The 22,290-nt window shown below is 50.9% G+C and overlaps 12 protein-coding genes across 12 annotated transcripts; 4 read left to right on the top strand and 8 right to left on the bottom strand.

Annotated features, from left to right (window-relative positions):
* Positions 1-699: 699 nt before the first annotated feature.
* ACHE_31330A (oxidative DNA demethylase) lies at positions 700-2,680 on the bottom strand (the record flags this gene model as incomplete). Its single annotated transcript, XM_043278047.1, has 2 exons — positions 700-2,467; positions 2,520-2,680. 2 exons carry the CDS (start codon positions 2,678-2,680, stop codon positions 700-702), a joined length of 1,929 nt encoding a protein of 642 aa, XP_043135865.1.
* A 372-nt stretch (positions 2,681-3,052) lies between these two features.
* ACHE_31331S (uncharacterized protein) lies at positions 3,053-3,949 on the top strand (the record flags this gene model as incomplete). The annotated part of the gene is made up of 1 exon (XM_043278048.1): positions 3,053-3,949. The coding sequence occupies one exon, from the start codon at positions 3,053-3,055 to the stop codon at positions 3,947-3,949; it is 897 nt and encodes a 298-aa protein (XP_043135866.1).
* Positions 3,950-4,286: 337 nt separating this feature from the next.
* On the bottom strand, positions 4,287-5,273 carry ACHE_31332A (uncharacterized protein; the record flags this gene model as incomplete). The annotated part of the gene is made up of 4 exons (XM_043278049.1): positions 4,287-4,742; positions 4,800-4,868; positions 4,928-5,165; positions 5,236-5,273. 4 exons carry the CDS (start codon positions 5,271-5,273, stop codon positions 4,287-4,289), a joined length of 801 nt encoding a protein of 266 aa, XP_043135867.1.
* A 221-nt stretch (positions 5,274-5,494) lies between these two features.
* ACHE_31333A (enoyl-CoA hydratase/isomerase family protein) lies at positions 5,495-6,360 on the bottom strand (the record flags this gene model as incomplete). The annotated part of the gene is made up of 2 exons (XM_043278050.1): positions 5,495-5,990; positions 6,044-6,360. 2 exons carry the CDS (start codon positions 6,358-6,360, stop codon positions 5,495-5,497), a joined length of 813 nt encoding a protein of 270 aa, XP_043135868.1.
* Positions 6,361-6,761: 401 nt separating this feature from the next.
* On the top strand, positions 6,762-7,355 carry ACHE_31335S (uncharacterized protein; the record flags this gene model as incomplete). The annotated part of the gene is made up of 1 exon (XM_043278051.1): positions 6,762-7,355. One exon carries the CDS (start codon positions 6,762-6,764, stop codon positions 7,353-7,355), a length of 594 nt encoding a protein of 197 aa, XP_043135869.1.
* A 94-nt stretch (positions 7,356-7,449) lies between these two features.
* On the bottom strand, positions 7,450-8,901 carry ACHE_31334A (transcription initiation factor TFIID subunit 7 family protein; the record flags this gene model as incomplete). The annotated part of the gene is made up of 1 exon (XM_043278052.1): positions 7,450-8,901. The coding sequence occupies one exon, from the start codon at positions 8,899-8,901 to the stop codon at positions 7,450-7,452; it is 1,452 nt and encodes a 483-aa protein (XP_043135870.1).
* A 283-nt stretch (positions 8,902-9,184) lies between these two features.
* ACHE_31336S (Bromodomain associated domain protein) lies at positions 9,185-9,835 on the top strand (the record flags this gene model as incomplete). Its single annotated transcript, XM_043278054.1, has 1 exon — positions 9,185-9,835. The coding sequence occupies one exon, from the start codon at positions 9,185-9,187 to the stop codon at positions 9,833-9,835; it is 651 nt and encodes a 216-aa protein (XP_043135871.1).
* A 546-nt stretch (positions 9,836-10,381) lies between these two features.
* Positions 10,382-11,937, top strand: ACHE_31337S (pH-signaling protein PalC; the record flags this gene model as incomplete). Its single annotated transcript, XM_043278055.1, has 2 exons — positions 10,382-11,638; positions 11,686-11,937. 2 exons carry the CDS (start codon positions 10,382-10,384, stop codon positions 11,935-11,937), a joined length of 1,509 nt encoding a protein of 502 aa, XP_043135872.1.
* Positions 11,938-12,304: 367 nt separating this feature from the next.
* On the bottom strand, positions 12,305-12,704 carry ACHE_31338A (putative NADH-ubiquinone oxidoreductase 12 kda subunit; the record flags this gene model as incomplete). Its single annotated transcript, XM_043278056.1, has 2 exons — positions 12,305-12,384; positions 12,479-12,704. 2 exons carry the CDS (start codon positions 12,702-12,704, stop codon positions 12,305-12,307), a joined length of 306 nt encoding a protein of 101 aa, XP_043135873.1.
* A 1,599-nt stretch (positions 12,705-14,303) lies between these two features.
* MNN10 (putative alpha-1,6-mannosyltransferase subunit) lies at positions 14,304-15,803 on the bottom strand (the record flags this gene model as incomplete). The annotated part of the gene is made up of 3 exons (XM_043278057.1): positions 14,304-14,967; positions 15,018-15,303; positions 15,359-15,803. The coding sequence occupies 3 exons, from the start codon at positions 15,801-15,803 to the stop codon at positions 14,304-14,306; spliced, it is 1,395 nt and encodes a 464-aa protein (XP_043135874.1).
* Positions 15,804-16,453: 650 nt separating this feature from the next.
* On the bottom strand, positions 16,454-19,560 carry ACHE_31340A (serine/threonine-protein kinase; the record flags this gene model as incomplete). Its single annotated transcript, XM_043278058.1, has 3 exons — positions 16,454-17,428; positions 17,567-18,218; positions 18,281-19,560. 3 exons carry the CDS (start codon positions 19,558-19,560, stop codon positions 16,454-16,456), a joined length of 2,907 nt encoding a protein of 968 aa, XP_043135875.1.
* Positions 19,561-20,710: 1,150 nt separating this feature from the next.
* Positions 20,711-22,055, bottom strand: ACHE_31341A (threonine aldolase GLY1; the record flags this gene model as incomplete). Its single annotated transcript, XM_043278059.1, has 3 exons — positions 20,711-20,817; positions 20,865-21,818; positions 21,878-22,055. The coding sequence occupies 3 exons, from the start codon at positions 22,053-22,055 to the stop codon at positions 20,711-20,713; spliced, it is 1,239 nt and encodes a 412-aa protein (XP_043135876.1).
* Between the last annotated feature and the right edge of the window lie 235 nt (positions 22,056-22,290).

Raw genomic sequence — 22,290 nt, forward strand, 5'->3', positions numbered from 1 at the left:
CTATGTTTACTATTTTTCCTACTTCTGATGTATATCAGTCGACAATCTTTCTTTATTGTCCATCACAGTCCTTTAATAACACTGCGTATTCTTTGTGTAGAACACAGTATTACCCTAAAGGGTTTAGTCGCTGGATGAACGGGAAGTGGGGCAACCCAACCGCCGGGGGGTCGATCGTTCGCTAACCAACCAATCGGGTTACGCGCAACCGGACCACTGCAAAAAAGGTTGGAATCACGAGGTCAGCACGTTTTCTGTATTTACGGTATGGTATGGTAATTACTAGTATTAAATACTGTGATGGAGAAGGCTTCCATCACGTGGCGATCAGCGCCCCACAGTGAACGCTCGACACTGACTGGTCCGAGATGGATACTACTAGTACTAGTACCGAGTATGGATGCTCCAAAGTACGTGTTTGTGGTCTAATTCGGAATTGCGTGGTCGCCTGCCATTGGTAGACTCACTCAACTCATTCATCGGAGACAAAGAATGTGTGACCCTGCAGTATGCCGTCGACTGGTCATTTCAGTTTTGTCGAGTCGTACAGGTTGACATGGATGACTGCTGTACACTCTACATCCTTGCAGACAACAGACAATGAGGTGATTGTGTGGTATTTGGTCTGCTTGCCCTTGCTTGAGTAACAATCGAATTGTCTTTTTCTTTTTGGTCGGAAAGAATAGCAGTCTATATACACTACTCTTCATCGTCACCCTCATCATCGCCCTCCCCTTCCTCTTCATCCGCATCGTCATCATTGTCATCATATTCAACCCCCATCTCTCCCGTGATATCCCACCGATCGCCCTTGGCCGCTGCACTAACGTACTTGACGAACTTCAGCGTCCCCTGATCCCGCAACACAATGCTCAGTCGGTTCCAGCCCGCTGCAGTTGTGAGTAAAATCCCGTCGTCTTCATCGGCATCGGCGGAACGGTAGATCGCTGCGTCCTCCTCGTCATCGCCATCGCCAGCCATGTAGAGTTCGTAGCCGCCAACGGCTAGGTCCTCGTCGTCGTCGGCGGACTTGATCTTACCCTTGGGTTCGCTGCTTTCTGCGGATTCGCCGTTCTTGTTCTCATTGTCTTCGTCCTCTTCCTCCTCATCAGACTGCTTCTCCCATCCCGGTGTCGGGGTCAGACCAAGAGTGAACTCCAGTCGCGGCTCCTCGCCGTCGTAGCCACTGGCCAATGTGTAGTCCTGTCCGCGACGGAACCGCCGGGCCAATACATTATGGCTCGTCACCCGATCAGACCCCGTAACATGCTTCAGCCATTTCCGGAACGCCTGCGACGGGAACAGATCGTTCAGTAGTTCGTCGATCGGCGATTTAGATTCCGTCGCCGATGGCTGCTTATACACATATCGCTGCTTATGCGGCGGTCGAGCCACCGTCCACCCCGTCTGTGCATGGATCTCCTCTGCTGACGGGGGCAGACCCTGCTTCTCCTGCTCTTCGATGTATGACCGCACTCGGGTGGCGAATTTGTCTGACAGGAAACGCTCAAGACTGAGGGATGACTCGTTGCTGAACGTCTCTGACATTTCCTCCGCAATGTCCGGGGTCAGGTACGACGGCTTGATGTACTGCACTAAGAACCCAAGGTCCGATTCGGTGAATTCGGTTCCGGTTATCTCTTCGTCCTCGTCCTTGGCCTTGCCTTTACCCTTGCCCTTGTCCTCATCGACTGGCTTCTCATCGTACACGACCGTCTGCGGCTGCGGCAGGTCGTAGATGTCACCACGTCCCTGCAATTGAGCCAAACTGCTGCGCTCTGCCAGCTTCTCCTCCAGACCCGGCTCGAATCCATCCTCGCCCTCCTGGGGAATGTGGAACCAGCCACTGATCGCCATACGGACCCGCTTCTTCGACTTGTCCTCCCCCTCTTTGGGATAGTACACCTCCTCCACATCGTGGAAACTCTCGCCGGGCTGCACAGTGAAGAAACTGAGCTGGTTGAACGCTGGTGGAATGCTGAGACTGTAGTCGGGGCTGGGGATCTTCACGTCCTCCCCGTTGACATCCTTCTCTGTCGTGGTGGGGTACAGCCGCAGCGCACCACCCCACTCAGCCTGCCATGGGGTATCCGGGTCGGTCAGATACAGGATATAACTAAGGCGACGGCTTCCAATAACGTCGTCATGACAGAGTAGGTGGCATCCCTCGTTGTAGACGTTAATGGCCATGTCCGTCTTGCGTCCACTGAGCTTGCCCGAACCGGTCACTCCGGCCAAGTACTCGCGGAATCGCTGCGAGTACATGGCATCGCGAAGCTTCAGCAACGACGGGAGTCGCGAAAGAGACGCATCGTCCAGTCCGTCCAGGTTTGCCAAGTCGCCCGATTGGAAGATCTTGTAGATGTCCGTTTCCTTTTCGGTAAAGTGGAGATGTTCTTGAATTTCGTCGCGGACCGCTCGCAGTAGGGAATCGTTGAAAACGGGGTGGATTACGCCATGCAGATACCTATCAGCCATTAGCAACTACCAAGCCTGTACGTACAGAAGTGAAGGCGTACGGCTTCGACTCGGCATAAGCCGTGGTGTACTTCTGCAGCTCCGCGCTGTCAAACAGGCCTTCGCGAAAGCGCGTGGCTACCTCTTCGTGCGACAACGCGCGCTTCTTGGAGTCGGGCTGGCCATTGGTACCCTGCGATTCTCTTCCTGTCTTGCGTTTCATTTTGAGAATGGTTGAAGGGGAAGGGTTGAATTGGGGAGATGGACTTTTTTTTTTCTTTTTTTTTCTTGGGCGGTGAGATTCTGCGGACATCAGATGATTGTGGGGAATCAGATAAGGATGAGTACAATACAAGTTACAAGTACAAGCCTTACCGTGTTTTTTACACTGGCTTTTGATCACTTTTGATCCCTGAATATATTTGGAATGTTTCAAAGTTAGAACAAAATTAAACAAGAGAAATACACAACCCTGCATATCATATTCGTGTTGTGCCTGATAGCGCTCTTCGTTGTTTGCTGCGCCCCGTTGATAAACCGAGATCCAGCGCCTCCATCATCTCACCGATCCTCCTCCTCACTCCTCCCCCTCAAGATGCAATCTCCCCCAAATCAACCACACGAACAATCACAACCACAACAGCAAGCACAAGGACAAACACACAACCGCAACAATACCATTAATCGCAGCAACGATGCCCGCCCAGGGACTCCCCCGCCACCCCCATACTCCCCCGTAACACCCGTCTTCGCCCAACTCGCCCCCGTTCAAAACGGCTCATCAGGCCATCCCATCGTTCCTCCACCAATATCTTCTTCCCATTCAATATCGCCAGCATCAACAGCAACCCCCTCAGCCCTCCCTCCACAAGATAATGCGCAAACCGGATCAGGCACAGGAACGCGACCTGAAGTCGCCACCGAGCCACCACCCCCTGTACCTATAGGCCCTATTTCCGAAAGTGATAATCCGGATGTTATCGCATTGCGCTCAGCAATATCTATTCTACAGTTACAAAAGCAGCAGAGCTTGAGGGATATGCGGGCGTTGGATAGGATGAAGAAGGCTGCGGCGGCTGATCCGGAGCGGTTTGCGAGGGAGTTGACGAGCGGGAATCTCAAGGCGGAGGATAAGGGGGGTTTCATCAATTTAAACCTCTCTGCTGACGAGGATGATGATGACGACGAGGAAATAGAGGGTGGTGAGGGGGTAGAAGGGCAGGAAGATGTCTTTTCGAATCTTGGGAAATTCCCAACGCCACAGAATGTCGTCCGTATGCCACCGATCAACTGGGCCAAGTATCAGATTGTGGGCGAGCCGTTGGATAAAATGCATGCCGAGCAGTTACGGCGTCCATCTGCTGGCGAGCCGTTACGGGAGGATTTGGCGCAGAGAGCACCGGAGCATGTGTTGGCTTCGCCGTATCGGCCGTTGGTAGATAAGTTGGAGACTCCCGGGAGAGCGACGGGGGCTGGCAGGAGCAGGAAGTGAGTGAGTGAGAGCCATGGTGTTTGCTATGAGATTTGGAAAATTCTTATATTTATGGTCTTTACGGAGTTTCTCGCGATTGACAATCCCGGATTTGAACACTTTAACCAGGGTAGTGTCATGCAGGAGGTATTGAGCCTGCATGAGATTATTCTTGTCGAAGAGCTTTGGTTCGGGGTTATCAATCGTGAGAAACTCCATGGCCAAGCCAGCTGGACAAGCCGTCGATCTTGCTATTCATGTACATAATTATTTATTAGACTAAACAGGTTTATCAACATAACATTCCAACCATATTCTCCCTCCCTATCCTCTCTTCTGCCCAAGAACAGCAAAAACTCTACTCCAACCCAACTGCCCTCTGAAGCCTCACATTTGCTCTCTTCACCCGCTGCTGCGGCGTCAAATTCCCTTCCACCCAGTCCTCTACCTTCTTACCTTGATTCTGCTCCTGCCTCTGCATCAAACCCATACCATCCTGCTGCATCTGCATCTGCCTCGCCTTCTCAGCAAGCCTCGCCGCAATCTTCCTCTCCACAATCACACGCTCATTCACACCAAGACGTCCGATCCTCTGCGCAACACGCATCTTCGTCTCCTCGCTGATTCTCTGTGCCGTTATCCAGCTTTGTGCTTTGGGACAGGTTGGTTTGGTGCGTTGAAGGATGTGGGAGATGGCGTTGCCGGAGAGGGGTAAGTTGGTTATGGCTTTGCTGTTGGACATGGCGTTGGACATAGTGGTTTTTGCTTCGGGGGATGGAATTTGGATGCGGATGGCGGGGATGTTTGGGCGGGCCTGGTAAGCGAGGTTAGTATTGATGGATAGATAATGGAGCTTGCGCTATTGTCTTACCATACTCAGATTCAGAGCCGTCGGACGAGGTTTCGGTGGAGCTTGATTGCCTTGGTCGGGTAGGGTATTCTAATTGAGTGAGCAAGCTTTCTTCTATTTTTTTGAACAACCCTTGGTCAACGTCATACCATCTGCTGCTGAGGCTGCTTATTCGTACCATGGCCAGCTGCAAACGCGTTCTGCAGATTGCTCGCTTTCTTCTTCCAGTAGCCCTCGGTTGACAGACGAGAATCTTGAAACTCCTTCAACTGAGTTCTCTGGATAGTGGAAGACGTGGACATAGACGACGCAGACGACGGCTTAGGAGATTCGATTCTGGTGTCGTGGATGCTCCGTTTCATTTCGTCGTTGTTGTTTTCTGCTTGTCTAGGCGACGAAAATAATTGTTAGATGGAGAGTAAATAACAAAAAGGAATGCTGTTGAGAGGGAACGTACCTAGGGCATTTTGGGATATTGGAATAGGGTAGAGGCATTGTGGGGATTGAACTTGTGAGAGATCGTTTTGTGTTTGTAGTTGAATTCACAGGGGAGCTCAGGTTGTTGGGTGGTTAGGGTTTGTGTGGTTTGCAGTGGAAGTATCACAATGAACATTTACAGACTTTTTGTATTTCTTTCTCTTTAGCTGAACAGAGCTTATTCTGGATATCAGTTATCACCTAGTGGGAAAAATATATACACTGAATGACTATACAGCTCACAACTTAGCCTTCCCCTCCCATGCCTTAACACTCTTCCTCCCCTCCTCCCTCAACCCATCATTCCTCTCCTCGACCTTCTCCCTCCACTCCAAATTCGCCTCATCATTATCCAAAACCCCCAACGACCCCCGATACATCTCCTCCTTCATAGTCCCATAAATCCCCGTATCCGCCTTCGTCTGCAACCCCCTTTCCTTAATGAACTTCACCGTCTCCTCCAATCCCCCAACGCCATCAACAATCCCCCGCTGCAATGCCTCAGAACCAGGGAATCGCTTCGCACCCAGGACGACGTCGCGGAATGTCGCGGGTGTGAGCTTCTCTCGGAAGATAGTCATCATTGGGGCTTGTAAGGGGACGCCGAAGTCAAGCTCGTTGATGCAGAGGAAGCCCTTGGATGGGTTTTGGATGCGGTAGTCGTGGTACATGGCTAGCATGAAGCCGGCGGCGAAGGAGTGTCCGTTCAACAGGCTGATTGTTGGCATAGGGTAGCTGTTGCGTATTTTAGTAGTGTATTAGTATAGTTGGGAAAGGGAAAGACGCACGTCAAGAACCGACGGAACAGCTTCCACAGCCACTTCTGTGTGAATCCCTCCGTGCTCATCGCAACTTCCAGGTCTAATCCATTGCTGTAGAACTTCTGGATTCCGCTCGTCGTAACGACCACACCTTTCGGATACCGGTGCTCAATGATATCCAGCGCAAGGAGCAGCGCGTCAATAAACGCGGGAATCAAGCGGTTGTCCTTCCCCGATGCGAATGTGAGGATGTAGATGTTCTTGTCCTCGTTCGAGGAGGTCGGGTTCGAGCAGACGATGCTGCCTCCTGTCGCAGAGATGGGGATTGTGAAGAGGGTTGACATTGTTGAGGTCTGGGTTTATAGGTGGTGGTTACACTGATTGCGGGTTGTGAGATGGGACTGTTGTTGTAGTGGTTTTGTTGTTGTTATAGGCGCATGGTCGGTTATGCGGCCGTAGCTTGTCTTCCGCGGCATCACATGCTTGGGATGCGGCATGCTATATCTATAGCGCCGAATGTCAACTCATCCTGTGATGGTGATCTATATCGGATATCCGGTATCCTAGATGTATTCTAGGACTGTCAAGAAACTGTACTATGTTGCTGTTGTAGAACAAGTCTAATCTACATGACGTCATGTGCTAATCAGTTCTCGCCTCTACTTTAACTTAAGATATAGAAAGCACTACATTCAACCACTCTACATACCCTGAATACAAATTTTTACTACCATTCGCTAGCAAAATGGCAACAGAACAGCCCCCCAAACAAGCTACCTACTACCAATCCTCCAACCCCATCACCCACAACCCCTTCGAACAAACCCGCCAACGAGGCGACCCTGTCCCGAACACTACCACGAGTACAACCCGCCGCACAGCAAACTCCAAACCCTCAAGCGACGAATCCCTCGCCAGCCTCAAAGCAGACCAGCAGCGCGAACAAGCCCGCAAACAAGGCGCCTCAGACATCGATCTTGAATACGGCGTCGAGCAACAGCCGGCTGAGGGGAATATCGCGGATGCTGTTGAGCATAAGGGCACCCGAAGCAGTGCGCGAACGCAGGCAGGTGCGCATTCAGGTCCTGTCGGAAGCGCTTTTGGGCCTGGGTATTCGGGGTTCGGGCAGGATGGGGATGGGGGGCAAGATCAGATGAGGGATTTAGGGAGGAAGAGGGAGGAGCATGATCGTGTGCTGGGGGATCGGGTTGGGCAGAGTCCACCGGAGCCTGCTGAGGCATCGGCGGATATAAGACAGCAGAAATTGGAGTTGGATGAGCGGTTGAATGTGAAGGATGCAGTTAGAGAGGCAACCGGGGATCCGGTGGTCGGGAGATAAGCGCTGTCATTTCATGTATTCAATCTCTTGAGATATGCAAATTAAAAGATAATGTAAATTCCGGGGTATAAATGCCAAAGAAAGCAGAGTAACATTAGTCCATATCGTCACCTTCTCCAATCGCCACCTTCCTCAAGGACAGGTCTTTCTTCAGATCTTGAATCCGCTTGGCCAGCTTGTTCTTCAGGATCTGGTTCATCATTTGCTCCCACTTGACGGTCTCCAACCTGATCAAAGCCTCAAGTTCGACAATTTCTTCGCGCCGTTGCTGGAATTGTCGCTGTTGCTCTAATTGCTCCTCGTCCATTTCCTCTTCGGGCACATCTCCCTCGTCACCGTCTGACATCTCACTCTCATCGCCAGATGACTCTGCCGCTGGTGACTGGGGCTTGGGAACCGTCGGTGTTCCTGCTTCATACACACCCCTATCTGATGGAGCCGCGGCAGCAGCACCCGTCATTTCGTCCTCTGCCCCGGCAGCCAGAGCAGCCTCCATCTCGGCAGCAAGGGCATCTTCAAGATCATCCATTGCACCTCCCATCTCCGGCATACCTTCATCAATCTCGCCTTCTGCATCCTGTTCATCGTCGTAGTATTCGTCCTCGTAGTAATCTCCGCTCTGTACCAGTCCCTCGGCCCGATTAAGCGACGCGCTGTCGACTAATTCATATCGAGGCGGCGCAACCGACGCTTCGTCTTGTTCGATCAAATCACTCACAGCCTTTTCCACTTGTTCGATCGTCCGTGTGCTAACCCGGTTGCGGAACCGTCGCTTTCTCGCCCAACGTAGCGGAGGCGTCAGTCCGTGCGGGTACCGCAGGGTTTTCTCATCCAGCTGTTCAACCTCCGACGGTAACGGATACTCCAAAGCTTCCTTATCATTGGCTACTAGTCCCAGGACTAAAAGCATCTGGCAGATATCCGCAGACTTGTACCACCCTCTCCTATCCCAACTCTTCATGCCTTCGATGATGCATGGCAGATCCACCAGCGCCGCAGCATACTGTTTGTCGCGGATTTTTATGACAGCACGTCGTCCTTCTCGTGTAAGCGGTTTGAAACAAAACTCGGACCGGTCGAACAACCGCTCCTCGATCGCTTTTCGTAGATAATCACAGTCGGGTCCGGGGAGCATGCGTAGGATGAATTGTTCCTCGATAGACGGATCCGCCTCAGTATCGGAAGCTTCAGAGTCATACCCAACACCAGTCGGCCTGTTAGGGACCAGCCCCTTGTTTTTTATCCGGATCGACTGCACGCCTGGCTTCTTCGACGGGTTCAGCTTCAGTCGTTTCGGTCCCGCGCTGGACGGAGCTGCGGCCGTAGGCTCGTGAAGACCAGGTGCTTCCACTGGTCGCTTTTTCGAGGGCTTCTTGTTTGTCTTCTCTTCGTCATTGTTCTCTTGTGGTTTGCGGGCGATCTTCAATTTCAGCTTGCGAGGCTCGCTGGACGGGGTCGCGGGCGCGGCCGTTTTTTGAGACTTTTCCTCCGGCGCCTTCTTCTTGCCCAGAGTGAGCTTGAGAGAAGGTCGAGGAGTCTCGGACATGGCGACAGCAAGAATATGTAAAACTCTTGCTGGATAAGGAGGATTCAAGTGATGGGTTGTTGGCGTGGAAAAGGACGAAGAATGACGGGGGCGGAGAGGCGCCGGAAGAAAAGAGATTGTCCGCCTTTTCCAACCACCACCACCATTCAATTGACTTGACTCTATTCACCTCCCATCTCTTTTCTTTTAATTTCGTTCTTTTGTCTGGCATATAGACATTGCAATTATCCTTACGCAAGTACACGTTTTACTGCCACCCTGCAGCTTCTACCACATCACCAGCATGTCCGCCCCAAACCTCCATAACGCTCTCCTTCGCCCGCCCATCATTCAAATCCTACGCGCTGCTGGCTTCCACGCAACCCGTCCCTCAGTCCTCGACACCCTCACAGACCTCGTCGCAAACTATCTCATGATTCTCTCCTCCTCTGCAGCCGCCCACGCCGCCAACGCACACCCTGGCGACCCGATCCCGGTCCTCGAAGACATCTACCAAGCACTACAAGACGCTGGTGCATTACGCCCCCAGCTACGAGACTGGGAAGAAGACTGGCAAGAGGAGGAGGATACACGTGGACTGGACGCGTTCCTGAGCTGGTTCTCGGGTCCGACTAATCGTGAAATTCGACGTATTGCGGGCTTCGTACCCAGCGAGGGCGATATGATTGATCCGGATTCGCTTGAGAAGGAGGACTTTTTGACGGCGTTGAAGAAGAAGCATAGTAAGACGGGTGAGGAATCGAGATATGCGGGGACTGTGCTGGGGAAGAGTGCTGAGGAACATCCTGTTATCATCGAGGGTGGTGTTCCTAGTATTCGGGAATGGAGTCAGCAGGCACGTTCAAGAATGCCGGGGTACAGGGCTGGGAGTGACACGTCTGGTGTGAGCAGTGCTCCTAGTAATCTGTCTGAAGCTGAGGGGATGGATGTGTGAGCAGTGATGGTGAGGTTTTTGAATTTCGTCAACGCGACATCCTCGACATGAACGTGCAGGGCATCGACAAACAGGCACATCCAGTCCAAGATACCTATTTGATTCGACCTACAATCTAGGCTCTTCCAGTCGTTATGCTTGTGCGAGTCATCAGCATCAGCCTCACCAGGGATCGTTTCCCCAATCGATCCATTATTAGCAGGGAACTCCCGGTGGCTTCAAATGGCCGAGTCGAGAGCAGGAGGACGATGTCACTATATAGTACACCGTGAAATAGATATGGACCGGACAGGACTGAAAAAGGGCCCCAATGCCTGGGGATTTGGTCTACAGAAGAACTTGTTATGACCAACCTGTATCTACCTCTTACGACATAGACGAGCCACGAACATAGCAATAATAGATTAATCCAATACCCCTTTCTAAGTAGTTTAATCACAGCTGGTAAATAGTTTGGATACTTCATACCCATGGTAGTATCTTCTTGGCTGCGGTGACATCAGCCCAACCATCCCAATCCAACTTTCTCCTCCACCATCAATCATCATGGTCTACGGCTTCACCCTCCCAACAACCTCACACCTTTCCTTCCAGACATTTCTCTCGTCCAGCACTCATCCTTCATTACCACAAGCTGCCTCAACAGCCCGCCATGCGCTCCGCGTCGCTCTCAAAGCGCATAAACACTTATCCCGCGGCCCGCAACAAGACTCCCACTTGACCACCGTCCTCAACGCCTTGAACGATTACCTGCCATATCTTCTTGCCATTTCGAATGGATTGAGTGGATCCACCATCGGAAACAATACAGAGGATGTTGAGATAACTCTCCGCAGCGAGCTCGAGTCCGAATGGCGCGCCACACTGTCCTCCACCACCCCTTCGCTGCCTATCAAGGGCAAAGGCACGAGTGCCGGCCGTATCCGAGGCCATGGGATTGATTACGAGATTGCATTTACAGTAATGACGCTGGGATATGTGCTGAGTAACATGGCGCACTCTATCGTTGTCCGAACGCTATACGCCACGAAGACTCCAACACCCGAGCAACGCACCGCCGCCGTGCAAACAGCTACGAAATACCTTTTACAAGCTAGCGCCGTGCATATTTCCCTCTCCACATCTTCTTCGCCGACTGGCACAGTGCCGAATAGCGTACCGGATCTCGATCCCGCAACGCAATCAGCTCTCTCCTCGCTCGCACTAGCAGAGGCGACACTCCTGGCCGTGCTGAAGGATGATTCCTACGTCACAACATGTATCCAGGCGCGCAATCCCAATGATAAGGACTGGATGGTGCGCGCGCCTGAGATTCCCAAAGTCCGCGCAATGCTCTTTGCGCGATTGTGTGTCCGCGCTGCGGAGTATGCGGAGCAGGCGAGTGCCGGACTAGGTGCGGTGGAGGCACAAGGAAAGGGTGGGATTGAGGATGATCTGCTTCGATATGCACGCGTGCTGGGCCGTGTGGCCCGAGCAAGGGCTTGTCGGTTCTTTGGTGTCGATGCGGAGTTAGCAGGGAAAGTTGGGGAGGGAATTGCCTGGTTACGAGCAGCGAAGAGTGCGTTGGGGCTGAGGATTGGGCCGCTGAGTGTGATGGAGGGCTCGGTGAAGCGGGAGCGAGGGTTTTCCAGATTGAAGAGGGAATGGTCGGAACGGAGGGAAGAGCGGAAGATGGAGAAGGATGCTGGGAGTCGGGATCGGGGGGAGAAGAGTGAGCTTGATCCCGGTGATAATGCTGGTAGGGAAGAGGAGGGACGAGTTATTGAGATGTTGGAAACGAAATGGGTTAGGATGAATGATACGGTATGTTCATTCCCTTCAGTTCTGGTAATTAGACTAACGATATTCAGATCAACACGCAATTGGTTCCCCCTTCAACAGACCTTCTTACAAACTTGCCCTCCGGCAGAGATATCCATTCTCCTCCTGGTCCATACAAGCTTCCAGCATTGGATGAAGAGGAGCTTGTGCGGATGCGTGCTCCGCCGGGAGATGACGAGATAGGACCAGGAAGTGATCTGGACGACAGTGACGAGGAGGCTGCTGTTGATGTCGAGGCCGCAGGTGATCGACCTGCTGAGCATGAAAGTGCTTATTATTGATACCCATATGTTGTATCTACCGCTGTATAGCGATCTGGTTGGATTTATGTTTATATTTGGTTAGAGCACGAAAAGGCCATATCTTGATCCCCTAGTGTCGATAAAGCCCAGATGGTTGTAATATATGTACAATATACGTACATCTTCGCCCTCTTTATTCATCATTCAAGCCTCCTAGATCCCTCACGTACACCTCAATATGAGATGAAATGCCATCCGATTGTCCGTTGTAGTCGTCGGGGGAGGGTACAAGTGATATCCGGTCCATGAATTCGAAAAGCTAAGTAATCCGACAAAATACCATAAAACAGACAGACGTAGAAGAGGAATCCATTTTTCATTCAATGAAACATAGAAAAAAGCCCGCTTATTTCTCCGTGAAATAGTTCTTCTCCTGTCCAAGGTAACCCCTAACCTTGCGTTCGCCGAGAAGTTCAAAGTATTTTTCTGCGCCCATTAGCGATTGTCCTCTGTACCCAATCCAATCCCCTTATCCCGTCCAACGCAATCTCAATCCCAGGAAAGTGGGAAAGAAACTCACCCCTCAAAACACCACACTTCTCAAGATGATTCACCCCCTCACGAGCATAACACTTCCCTAATTCCTCCCCCACAAGACGCGACATCATGCTGCGCACCCATTGCTCCCGGATAATCGCGTCGCGGGCATTGTGGACGGCAACGTTATCGTCGTAGTCGACGCCGTCGTACGTCGGCGGGACGGTGGGCTTCTTGGCCTTGAAGGCTTCGGACTCGAGGGTTGGCATTTTGGTTTTTTTTTTTTCCGGTTCAGCTGCGGAACGGTGAGCTGGGGCGTCGGTTCTGTGAGGCGTTCAGGGTAACTCACTGACTGGGCTTCGGACGGAGTTGGATGAGGTCTTGATGGGTTGCCGGCGGCGGAGGTGAAATGCGCAATTGCTTTTGTTTGATTGGTTGCAATTTAGGGCGGTGAGATGGAGTTGTGCGATTTGTGCCAGATGGCTTAGTCAATTTTATGTGCGTATTACTTGCCGGAAAGAGTAACTCCAGGCCCTAAAATGAGTGAGGAATTAATTCCTTGTCATTACCCATTATAAGTGAGATATAATCCAAATTATTTACACTATATACATTTATATGCGTACTATCAAATTGATCTCCTCCCATCGCCATGCCGCTCAGTCACCCACCCATTGAAGTTCTGTGGATCACCGCATCCTACCTTTCCCGCCAGAGCAACATCTACGCCTTGATCAAGACCAACCGTCGCCTATACAACAAATCAATAAGTTCCTGTATTACTTCAACGTCCGGTATAAAAACGACGCAGCGCTCTCATTTGCTGCTGAGCACAACAACTTTTTCTAGGTCCAAAGTCTACTTGATAGTTTACATGCTGCTCGAACTTCACTGCCTTCGGACGAAGCAGAGGAAGAAGATGAAGTGACCATAGAGAGACCAGGCGAACGCTCAGGACACACAGATCCCTACTTGGTAGATATCTACACCCGCCCTCTCTACCAACAGGGATACAGCATCCCAAGTATTGTGAACATATAGCACGCCCTAGTGGTGGCCATTCGCGGCGGATATGCCAATACCGTAACACTCTTGCTAAATCGCAGGACACAGGTCAGCTTCTACCGCGGAAACCGCGTTCAATGCCTGGAACCGCAATATACTCGCAAGTGGTGGCGGAGTTTGGGGGTTGATCACCCGCCGCTTTTCATTGCTGTGCAGACTGGGCATCTAGAGCGGGTGGAGGTGCTGCTTGGGCGTGATGCTGATGCAGATATGTGTGCTCCTTCGCCGTTGTATCGTACTGGTTAAGGATGATCGGCGGTATATTGTTCCTGTGCTGCTGGAACATGGTGTAGGGCCGCAAATGACTGCGTTAAAGCTAGCTGTACTACGGGGGGGGTTGAATCTATGGTGAGACTTCCCCTTGATGGGGGATTGAAGGTTTCGGAGTACGGCTATGCTGTACTATATACCGCTAAAATGAAGGGTGACCGGGATATGGCCCGACTTGTTGGAGTCCCGGGGTGTGACCCTGGCTGCACTTGGTGACATTGAGAAGAAAAATTGGGCGAAGGAGGATGGGGATGGTACTCGTCGTCCTATTTTTCGTATGTTTATTTCCGATGAGACTGAGGTGGAAGAGGAAGAGGAGGATGACGAGGATGACGAGATTGATTGGGTACCTTTTCTTGTATTACACCTTTTTCAAATTGGCATTTCTCCCTCTTGTCTACAGTAGTACACCTAATGATACAAGATATTATATACAAAAGAGGCGTGAATGAGGGACACTTTCCCGACTGCCAAGTTGACAAAAGCAGTCCGTAAAGATATCGTTGAATTGTAAATCGTACTCCAGCGAAGGCTCAGGATGACGGCCACGGCGTCACCACGGCTTTTTGACAGTCTTCCTGCTCCCCGCCGTGCTTGAATAGCTTGCGGAAAAAACCCTTTATGCTATCCATACAGCGCTTTTGGACTTTAAGTTGAGTGTCTTGACTACTGAATCGTTTCATCTCGTCCAGACAGTCACGACCGAATTGACACCCTGCCATATTAACCACAAAATCATGATCATCCTCCTGATAGTGAATTTTGGGATCACCACCATCACCGCAAGCACCGGGAGGAAACGAATTGATAAACCGCTGGGGTAGGAATGCAACGCCGTGACGGATCCACGGGTGCTTTTCGTAAAAATATTCCAACGCATTCTGCTCATTGTGCTCCCATTCTGTGTGCTTTTGCTCGTAGACAACAGGATCCCACCAGATGTCTAGCAAGCGTTCTGTCCATGGGGAACGTCGAATGAAGAAGGACCCCAGATTGAACCCTCCGCAATCCTGGGACAGTATCAACTCGACTGGGGGTTTCTTGATTGGCGGATATGAGAATGGAGGAGGGCCGATGTTGGCAGGATTGTAGGTATTGATATCGGTGTAGGAAATAGCGTCCAGCCGGCTGAATATGTGGTCTTGCAACGAGTATGAGGACTCCATGATCCATGTGTTCAGGTCCAGCCACCAGAACCTAGGGCACGTTAGCAACGAGCAAACACAAAGCTAGAGTCGAATACTAACCACTCCGCATCCGGATGTTTGTTCATAGCATCGCGAATGAGATCAACCTTTTCCCAACCCTCTCGCCATTCATGCGAATAGCGCCTCTGAGCCATCATATTGACAACCTCCAACTCGTACCCCCATCGCTTTGCGTATTGCTGTTTAATCCAGATACTGTTGCGCTCAATCGCCCATTCGCGTGCACCTTTCAACGCCATAACACCCCCTTCAGTGTTCGATCCAACGATTACGACAAATTTAGGTCCTCTGCCGAGAAGTGACCGCCGATAGCTGTCGACAACAGCTGAGAACTCATCAATCATGCGAAACCATAAGCGACAAAGCCAGATAGCACTCACACGTCCAAAAGAACAAGAACCCTATAGTACCCAGAACCAACAGCGTTGTCAGCACCCGTAACGTCCTCCTCCGCAACAATCTCCTAAGAAACCCAAGCAGCCGCCGGCCCCATCCATGCGAACTACGTATAAATTTCTCCCGCCCAAGATCATCCTTGTCCACATATAGACCCTCACAATCCAGCTTCTCCGTCTGAAACAGCGGTAAGGATGAGACTTCTTTGCTGTTCTTCGACCGGGAAAAAAAGAAGCTGTTGTTCCGCCGTAAGTCGTCGCTTTTGGCTCTGGCCGTGTCCCAGGATATTCCACTGGACCCTAACAAAGTCGGTGTAGATATGCCGCTATTCGGGGAGGAAGTGTCGCTTCGAGAGGTTATAGATATCAGACTGGGCGTTGACCAGCCGGCTTTGGAACGTGAAGGCGAGGGTGAGCGCGAGCGAGACATGGCGGAGGATTGGTCGTCGCAGGAAGCGTAAAGGACGCTTGGTAGAAATATTGGAACGAGTGAATGCTTTAATAATTAAAAATAAGCTTTAAAAAAGCGAATGTAACAGTTGGGTATAAAGAGCGTGGATGAGAAAACGAAGTTCATGATGAAGGCGGATGGTGATATATATCGGATCAAGATGTGAGACAACCACCGAAAAGGAAAGAACGATGCACAACTTGGACATGAAACACGCGATAGCCATTATTACCCGGGGAATTACAATAGAGTAACCAAACTAAACCACGGACAGTGGTACAATAGTAAAAGGGTTCGTAACGGCCATACATAGCACTAGGGCCCTAAATGCGACCCTGAATACCGTCCGCATGGAGTGTGGATATACGTGAAAAGACATTGATCAGACCATCTGCAGCTTCTTTGTTATTTACCACCTCGAATCCCAAACTATGTACTTTTTTTCTATGGATATGTATGCAATCATCACTCATAACTCGATCCAGTCTCAGATGTGGCACATCCAAACAGGAGAGAATGCAAATACAAAAAAATCATGTCCAAAAAGAGTAGAGACAGGACGGGATACATCCATCAAGCGAATAAACAGCCGCGAGATAAGTCCTCTCTGTACATGGACAATCCCAAATTTATTTTTTCAAGTTGTTTTTCTTCTGCACCCGTTGACGATTGGTGCCCATGTCTTCCTTCTTCGACTTCAAGACTTTGCGAACGGTGAAGCCCTTCTCGTGATCTGGTCGTGGACGCGCACTGTCGCCGTGGTAAAACTCGCATTGGAGCTTGAGAAATTTGTTTCGTTGTCTGTAAACGGTAATAATATCTCCAGTGTATAGCTTTCCAAACTGAAGCCCCGGGCGTCCATTCTCATCACCGCGCCGTAACTCCGTGTCGTTGACCCAAATACAATTGCGCGTCTTCGTGGAAAGAATCGCCATCACTCCAGGAATAGCCATCCAGTCATCTCCGGCCGCGATTCGTGCTTCAATGGCTGGGGTCCAAAATGTCACTTCCAAGGCGTAGGCAGGAATGCGGGTGTCTAAGGGATCTGGATAGCAAACGGTTGCTAGCGGGCCACGTCCCCAAGATGTCATTCGGGTTTCCAAACGGATAGTAATGTCGAGAATAGAGCCCGGAACGCTTGTCAGTTTTCCCAGCAAAGGCCGATTTTTGCGAGACTGTAGAGGGGGGATAGTTCGGGGAATACTAAGCTCAGGGGGGATACAGTCGGACTGGAATTGGGAATTCGGGGCGGAGGGAACGGGGATTTCTTTTCCGGTTCGAGCATCAAGTGTGACAGCCAGTTCATCATCAACTGCTGCCGCAGCGGCTGGTGTGGTAGGCGACTTGGTAGGTGATTTGCTGCGACTGGTGATACTTGCTGGCTTGCTCCCGTTGCTGGAAGTATTACTGGCGCTGTCGGGAAGGGGAAGTTCGATTCGACGACTAAATTTCGAGGCCTTAGGGGTTGATTGGCTGCGAGTCGCTCGACCTGGGGTTGGTACGTTCCCACCTGTCGGGGCCTCCTGTTTGTCAGCTGGACTAGTTCGTTTTGTCGGTGTTTCGACTCCCGTGAATATGGCTGGTTGGGACGAGTTCATTTTCAACTGCCGAACTTGGTTCTCAGCACCCATCAAACTTGGGGCAGAACCGCCAAAAGGGAATTCGGGAAAGGAGATGATAGAATATAGGCTGCTGGCGTCGCTAATCATCGACTCACCGGCTGAGGAATAGAAATCACGAACATTATAGTCGTCGCCATCGTCGGCTTCCAAACTGGCACCCACACCCAATGCGTGCGAGCTGGGGAGAGCAGCCGGGGTGATTTCGCCAAACAGACGCTTAGGCGTAGCCTCCGGACCAGGCTGGATGTCATTCGGCGTTTCGAGGGCTGGGAGCGATGGATAGCAAATATCTGCCGCGGGATTGTCAATTCGAGGTCGTTTTGACTGGGTCAACTGGTTGCCCTCGGCCGAGTCGGGTTCCTCCGCATCTTCGTCGAGTGAAAGTTGAGATGCATCTAATTCCCCTTCGATGTCCTCGCCGATGTCTGACAGAGCTCCTCCAAAGTCGTCGGGCTGCATTTCGTCGTCTTCGTATTCATCGACGTCTTCGACATTGGCAATCCAGGGATGCTGGAAGCATTCTTGTTCATTGGGCCGGGAATGCGGCTCACGATTGAGGAGCCGGGAAACGAAATCAATACCGGCTTCCGAAATGCCCGCTTGGCGAAGGCGATCATAATCTGGGTCAGTTGTCATGATAAGACGTAGCATCTTGGCGCCTCTATCTTCGGCTGAGCCCGTATACGGAGGAACACCAGCCAGGATATGATAGAGGACAGCACCAAATGACCATATATCCACGGACTGGTCGTATGGTGTCGTCTTGGGCGGCCTATTTCACGATCAGCGGAGGTCATCTTGAAGTAACGAGGTAGATAGTTCAAAGTAACTTACGGGTCACCAAATCGACGCCTCTTCCTGACTTCACCTGCGCGATAGGATGCATACTCCGGATACACCTCAGGCGCGCAATACAGAAGCGTGCCGCAAAAGGTCTTGAGAAACGATTCTTCTTGCACCACTTTCGAAAGCCCGAAGTCTGAGAGCTTGACTCTGAAAGGCTCAAATGACGAGATGAGGATGTTATCCGGTTTGATATCTCGATGGGTGATTCTGCGATTATGGAGATACTTCAACGCATGCAAGATCTGTCGAGTCATCTGCTGGACCACTGGCTCCGAAATTGTCCTGCAATTATGAAGGTAGGTAGACAACTCTCCACAAGGCACATACTCCATGATGATGTAAATCCACCTGTCGTGCTCATGGTAATCAACATATTGCACAATGTTGGGATGCTTGAGATCTCTCATGATCCTCATTTCGTTGTCAACCTTCTGGGCACCAGTTTTTAAGAGACGAGTCTTCTCAAGCTCTTTGGCTGCGAAGACTATGCCATGTTGTTTCGTCGCGAGCTTGTAAACTGTTGCAAAAGCACCTTTGCCGATTTGTCCAGTTATGTTGTATTTTGCACCTCCGGTCCAATGCATTCCAAATGTCTGAGCGACAGCCCACTGCAGAGGCTGTGAGCCTTGACGAGTTATGGGTTGCACAACTCCCGTCTGATGCTTCTGTACTCGCTCAAGGTACCGGACTATGTTCTCTGTGTACTGCATCGCAAAGGTATCTCGGGATGGCATTCGGACAATAAACCTAACTTCGTCAGAAGCAAGGGGGCCATGTACCACCTGGATGACAGAGCCGTTGGTGAGCATTCGACTGTTGACCTCATTTTTGCGGATACGATTATTGTCCACCAGGGTGCCGTTTGTGGAGGTATCTTCGAGCATTAAGATGCCATCGTTTGTGAGATAAATCCGGAAGTGACAGTTGGAGATCCGCTTGGAACTATCATCGGCCGATAGAAGAATGTCACAGCGTGAGGGGTTGCGGCCAAAGCAAAAGCCAGAGCCTAGGTCGCGGACGTTCGACGAGAGTCGCAGAGCAATATCTAGTGCTGCAGTATCAGCGGATTCATATGCCAGTTTCTCCCTCTGCAAGATGTGATCTGGGCGAATATTAGCAGTCGCAGCCACTGCATCATGGGCATAGAGCGAGTTAGGGTGTAGAATGCAGATGACATCCGACACATCATCCCCTAACAGACCGGAATTGTTGTGGCCCAGGCGGCGTGGATCCGTGCATGGCTGGGTGGCTTCTTGCGTTGCTTCCATGGGGCCGAATGAGGGTCAGGTTGATAGCAAAAGATAAAGAAAGGGAAAAAGGAGCGACTAGAGGCAAGGAACAGAGCTGGGGTATATCCGCTGACAACTGATGACTTCTGCAGGATCAATGCAAACAATGAAACAGTCTAAAGACCACAGCTCGCGGCCGTGTATTAGCAAACCAATAGCCAGAGGGATCATTGAGCTGGATTCCACTCACTCAACGGTAGCCTGAACAACCCAAAATAAAAGATTGTACACAAATCCACCTGTACCCAAACTGCAAAGATGGTGACAAAGAGAGCTGCAAGAAAGGTATGCGAGTAATGATAATAAGTCGAGAAGCGAAATGGAAGAGGCGCTAAATTGCAGCAAAAAGACTGAATGTATGTATGTTCCAAAAACCCAGCTGCTCAATATGATCTCGAGCCGAAGAACTGCGTCGCCCGACGGGAGTTTCCGTGGATTGGTATGCACTTCGCAATGTAGGAGACGGGAAACAGATCGCGAAAGGACTCTAACGGCGCGCGAGTCACGTTGGCAGATCAATGATTGAGAGCTGGATAACGAGGCTGCTTGTCGCAACCTGACCCGCTGACGGTAGACTCAATTTGGATCGCGAATGCAGTCGATTTGGATCATTGAGACAAGAGGTGGTTAAGGTAAGACACACGAAGCGAGAGGAAGGAGGGGCAACGCTGTGTAATCCTGTAGAGATGATTAAAGGGTAGTTATCAGTCTCCAAAACAATAATGCATACAAGGGGAGGATGGGTAGATCAACTCACGCAAGACACAGCGCCGTGTTGCCCATCCACAGGATAAACACAGTAGTATTGGTTGATATGCACCAAAGGAAGTCGACAATGACGCGATGCTGTCTGCTTGCCTGCCTGCGTATGCGTTGAGGTCGTCGTCGTCCGAGAAACAAGCAGATGGGCCTAGTTGAAGCTTCCGCTTTATTTTGAGTGGTGGACTCAGGCATCAACATGGCACCTGATGTATCGCTTCCTAAGGCCGCAACAACCCCGACCAATCAGACTGCATTACCTTTTATGGTTCGCGATATACTTCAGGTACAGTGCAGTGTGCAGAGTTACAGTACGACGATAACAGTTTATTGTGGTACAGAGAATATAACTGGCGAGTCTATACTGTTTTTATCTAGTACCGTACGGCTTACTTTGGTTGTTGCTGCGTTGGTATTGCCCACTCAATGCCACATCGAACACCTGCTCTAGCTTCGCGATAGCCTCATCGGACACCTCTGTGAGCTGGTTAGAATAGATCTGCCGACAGTCGAAAAATACTTACGATAGTGGACGACAACACGTCCCCCGGACAGCTTCAGGCCCTTTTCTTTCCCGATTTCCGACAGGTCATTCGGCCCTACTCCCGAAGCTTCCAAATCCAACCATACCATGTTTGTATGCACTGGGTGCAGCAACTTTCCTCCACGGTCAGTCCATAGTGCGGCTACTCTTCTCGCCTTGGAATGGGTCTCCTGAAGTTTGCCTTTTTTACCATATGGGTCCGGACCAAATGTCTCTTCAACGGCCACCCGGGCAGCTGCAGCAATTACACCAGCCTGTCGGGTACCCCCGCCAATTGACTTACGAAACCAGCGGGCCTTCTTGATAAAGTCCTTGGACCCAACAATGATACTACCAATGGGGGCTCCCAGACCTTTGGAGAAACAAAGACTCACGCTGTCACAGATGCTAGTGTAATCTGCCAGGCTCCCAGCCCCAGAAACCACGGCCTCCCAAAGTCGCGCACCATCAAGGTGTACTTTGATATTGTTTGCATGAGCCCAATCTGCGATGCGACAAGCCTCATTGAGAGGCATAACCATGCCGTCCAGAGTATTCTCCAAGCTGATCAGTCTCGTAGGACAGTAGTGGTCGTCATCCTCGATCACTGCATGTCGTTGGACATCTTCCAGAGTGAGGTAGATACCGTTCTTCGGAATAACTGGCTGAACCGTCGCTCCTGTCAATGCGCTAACACCTCCTGCCTCGTAGCAGATGATATGAGAGCGATGGTCGCAAAGAACCGAGTACGGAGGCTGTACCAAGTGTGTTCGAATTGCGACTTGGTTGCCCATAGTACCGGACATGACCAGTAGCGCATTCTCATGCTTCGTCCGCTCTGCCACATACTCTTGTAGAGAATTTGTCACTGGGTCCTCATTGAAAACATCGTCAAGTAGGGTGGTCTGGCAGATCGCATCAAGCATCGATAAGGTCGGTTTGGTCATGGTATCGCCTAAGGTCCCCTGGAGTTTTAGTGGTATTCTCGGTACCTGCAAGTACAGCGGAACTCACTTCTCATGTCAAATTCTGCAGCGCCGGTGCCGTGCCAGTCATTAGGCTTGCCATTGGCGTTAGAGGCCGTTGACACATTTGCCATGGTGATTCTCTGTCCGTATCCACTTCTCTTCCAAGGAACCACCGATCGAAACACTGGCAGTGGACGGAAGAGGCACCGCACCGTTTGTCTCATGAGCACCAGTTATGCGGGGAAACTGAGAAGAAAACAAGAAATAAGGTAAGCTCGAGATAAGCAATGTGAGACCATGTGACTTTTGCATCAAAAGCACCGCCAATGCGGGGTGTACGGTAAGTAATGGATACAGGGAAGGTTAATTAAACGCACCATGGCACCGGAGTTCGTTACCATACCGTACCATGACGCTCCTAATGCCCGTCACTCGTGACCGCCTAACCGCATTAGGCCA

The sequence above is a fragment of the Aspergillus chevalieri genome, chromosome 3 (assembly GCF_016861735.1).
Source record: "Aspergillus chevalieri M1 DNA, chromosome 3, nearly complete sequence".
Lineage (NCBI taxonomy): Eukaryota > Fungi > Ascomycota > Eurotiomycetes > Eurotiales > Aspergillaceae > Aspergillus > Aspergillus chevalieri.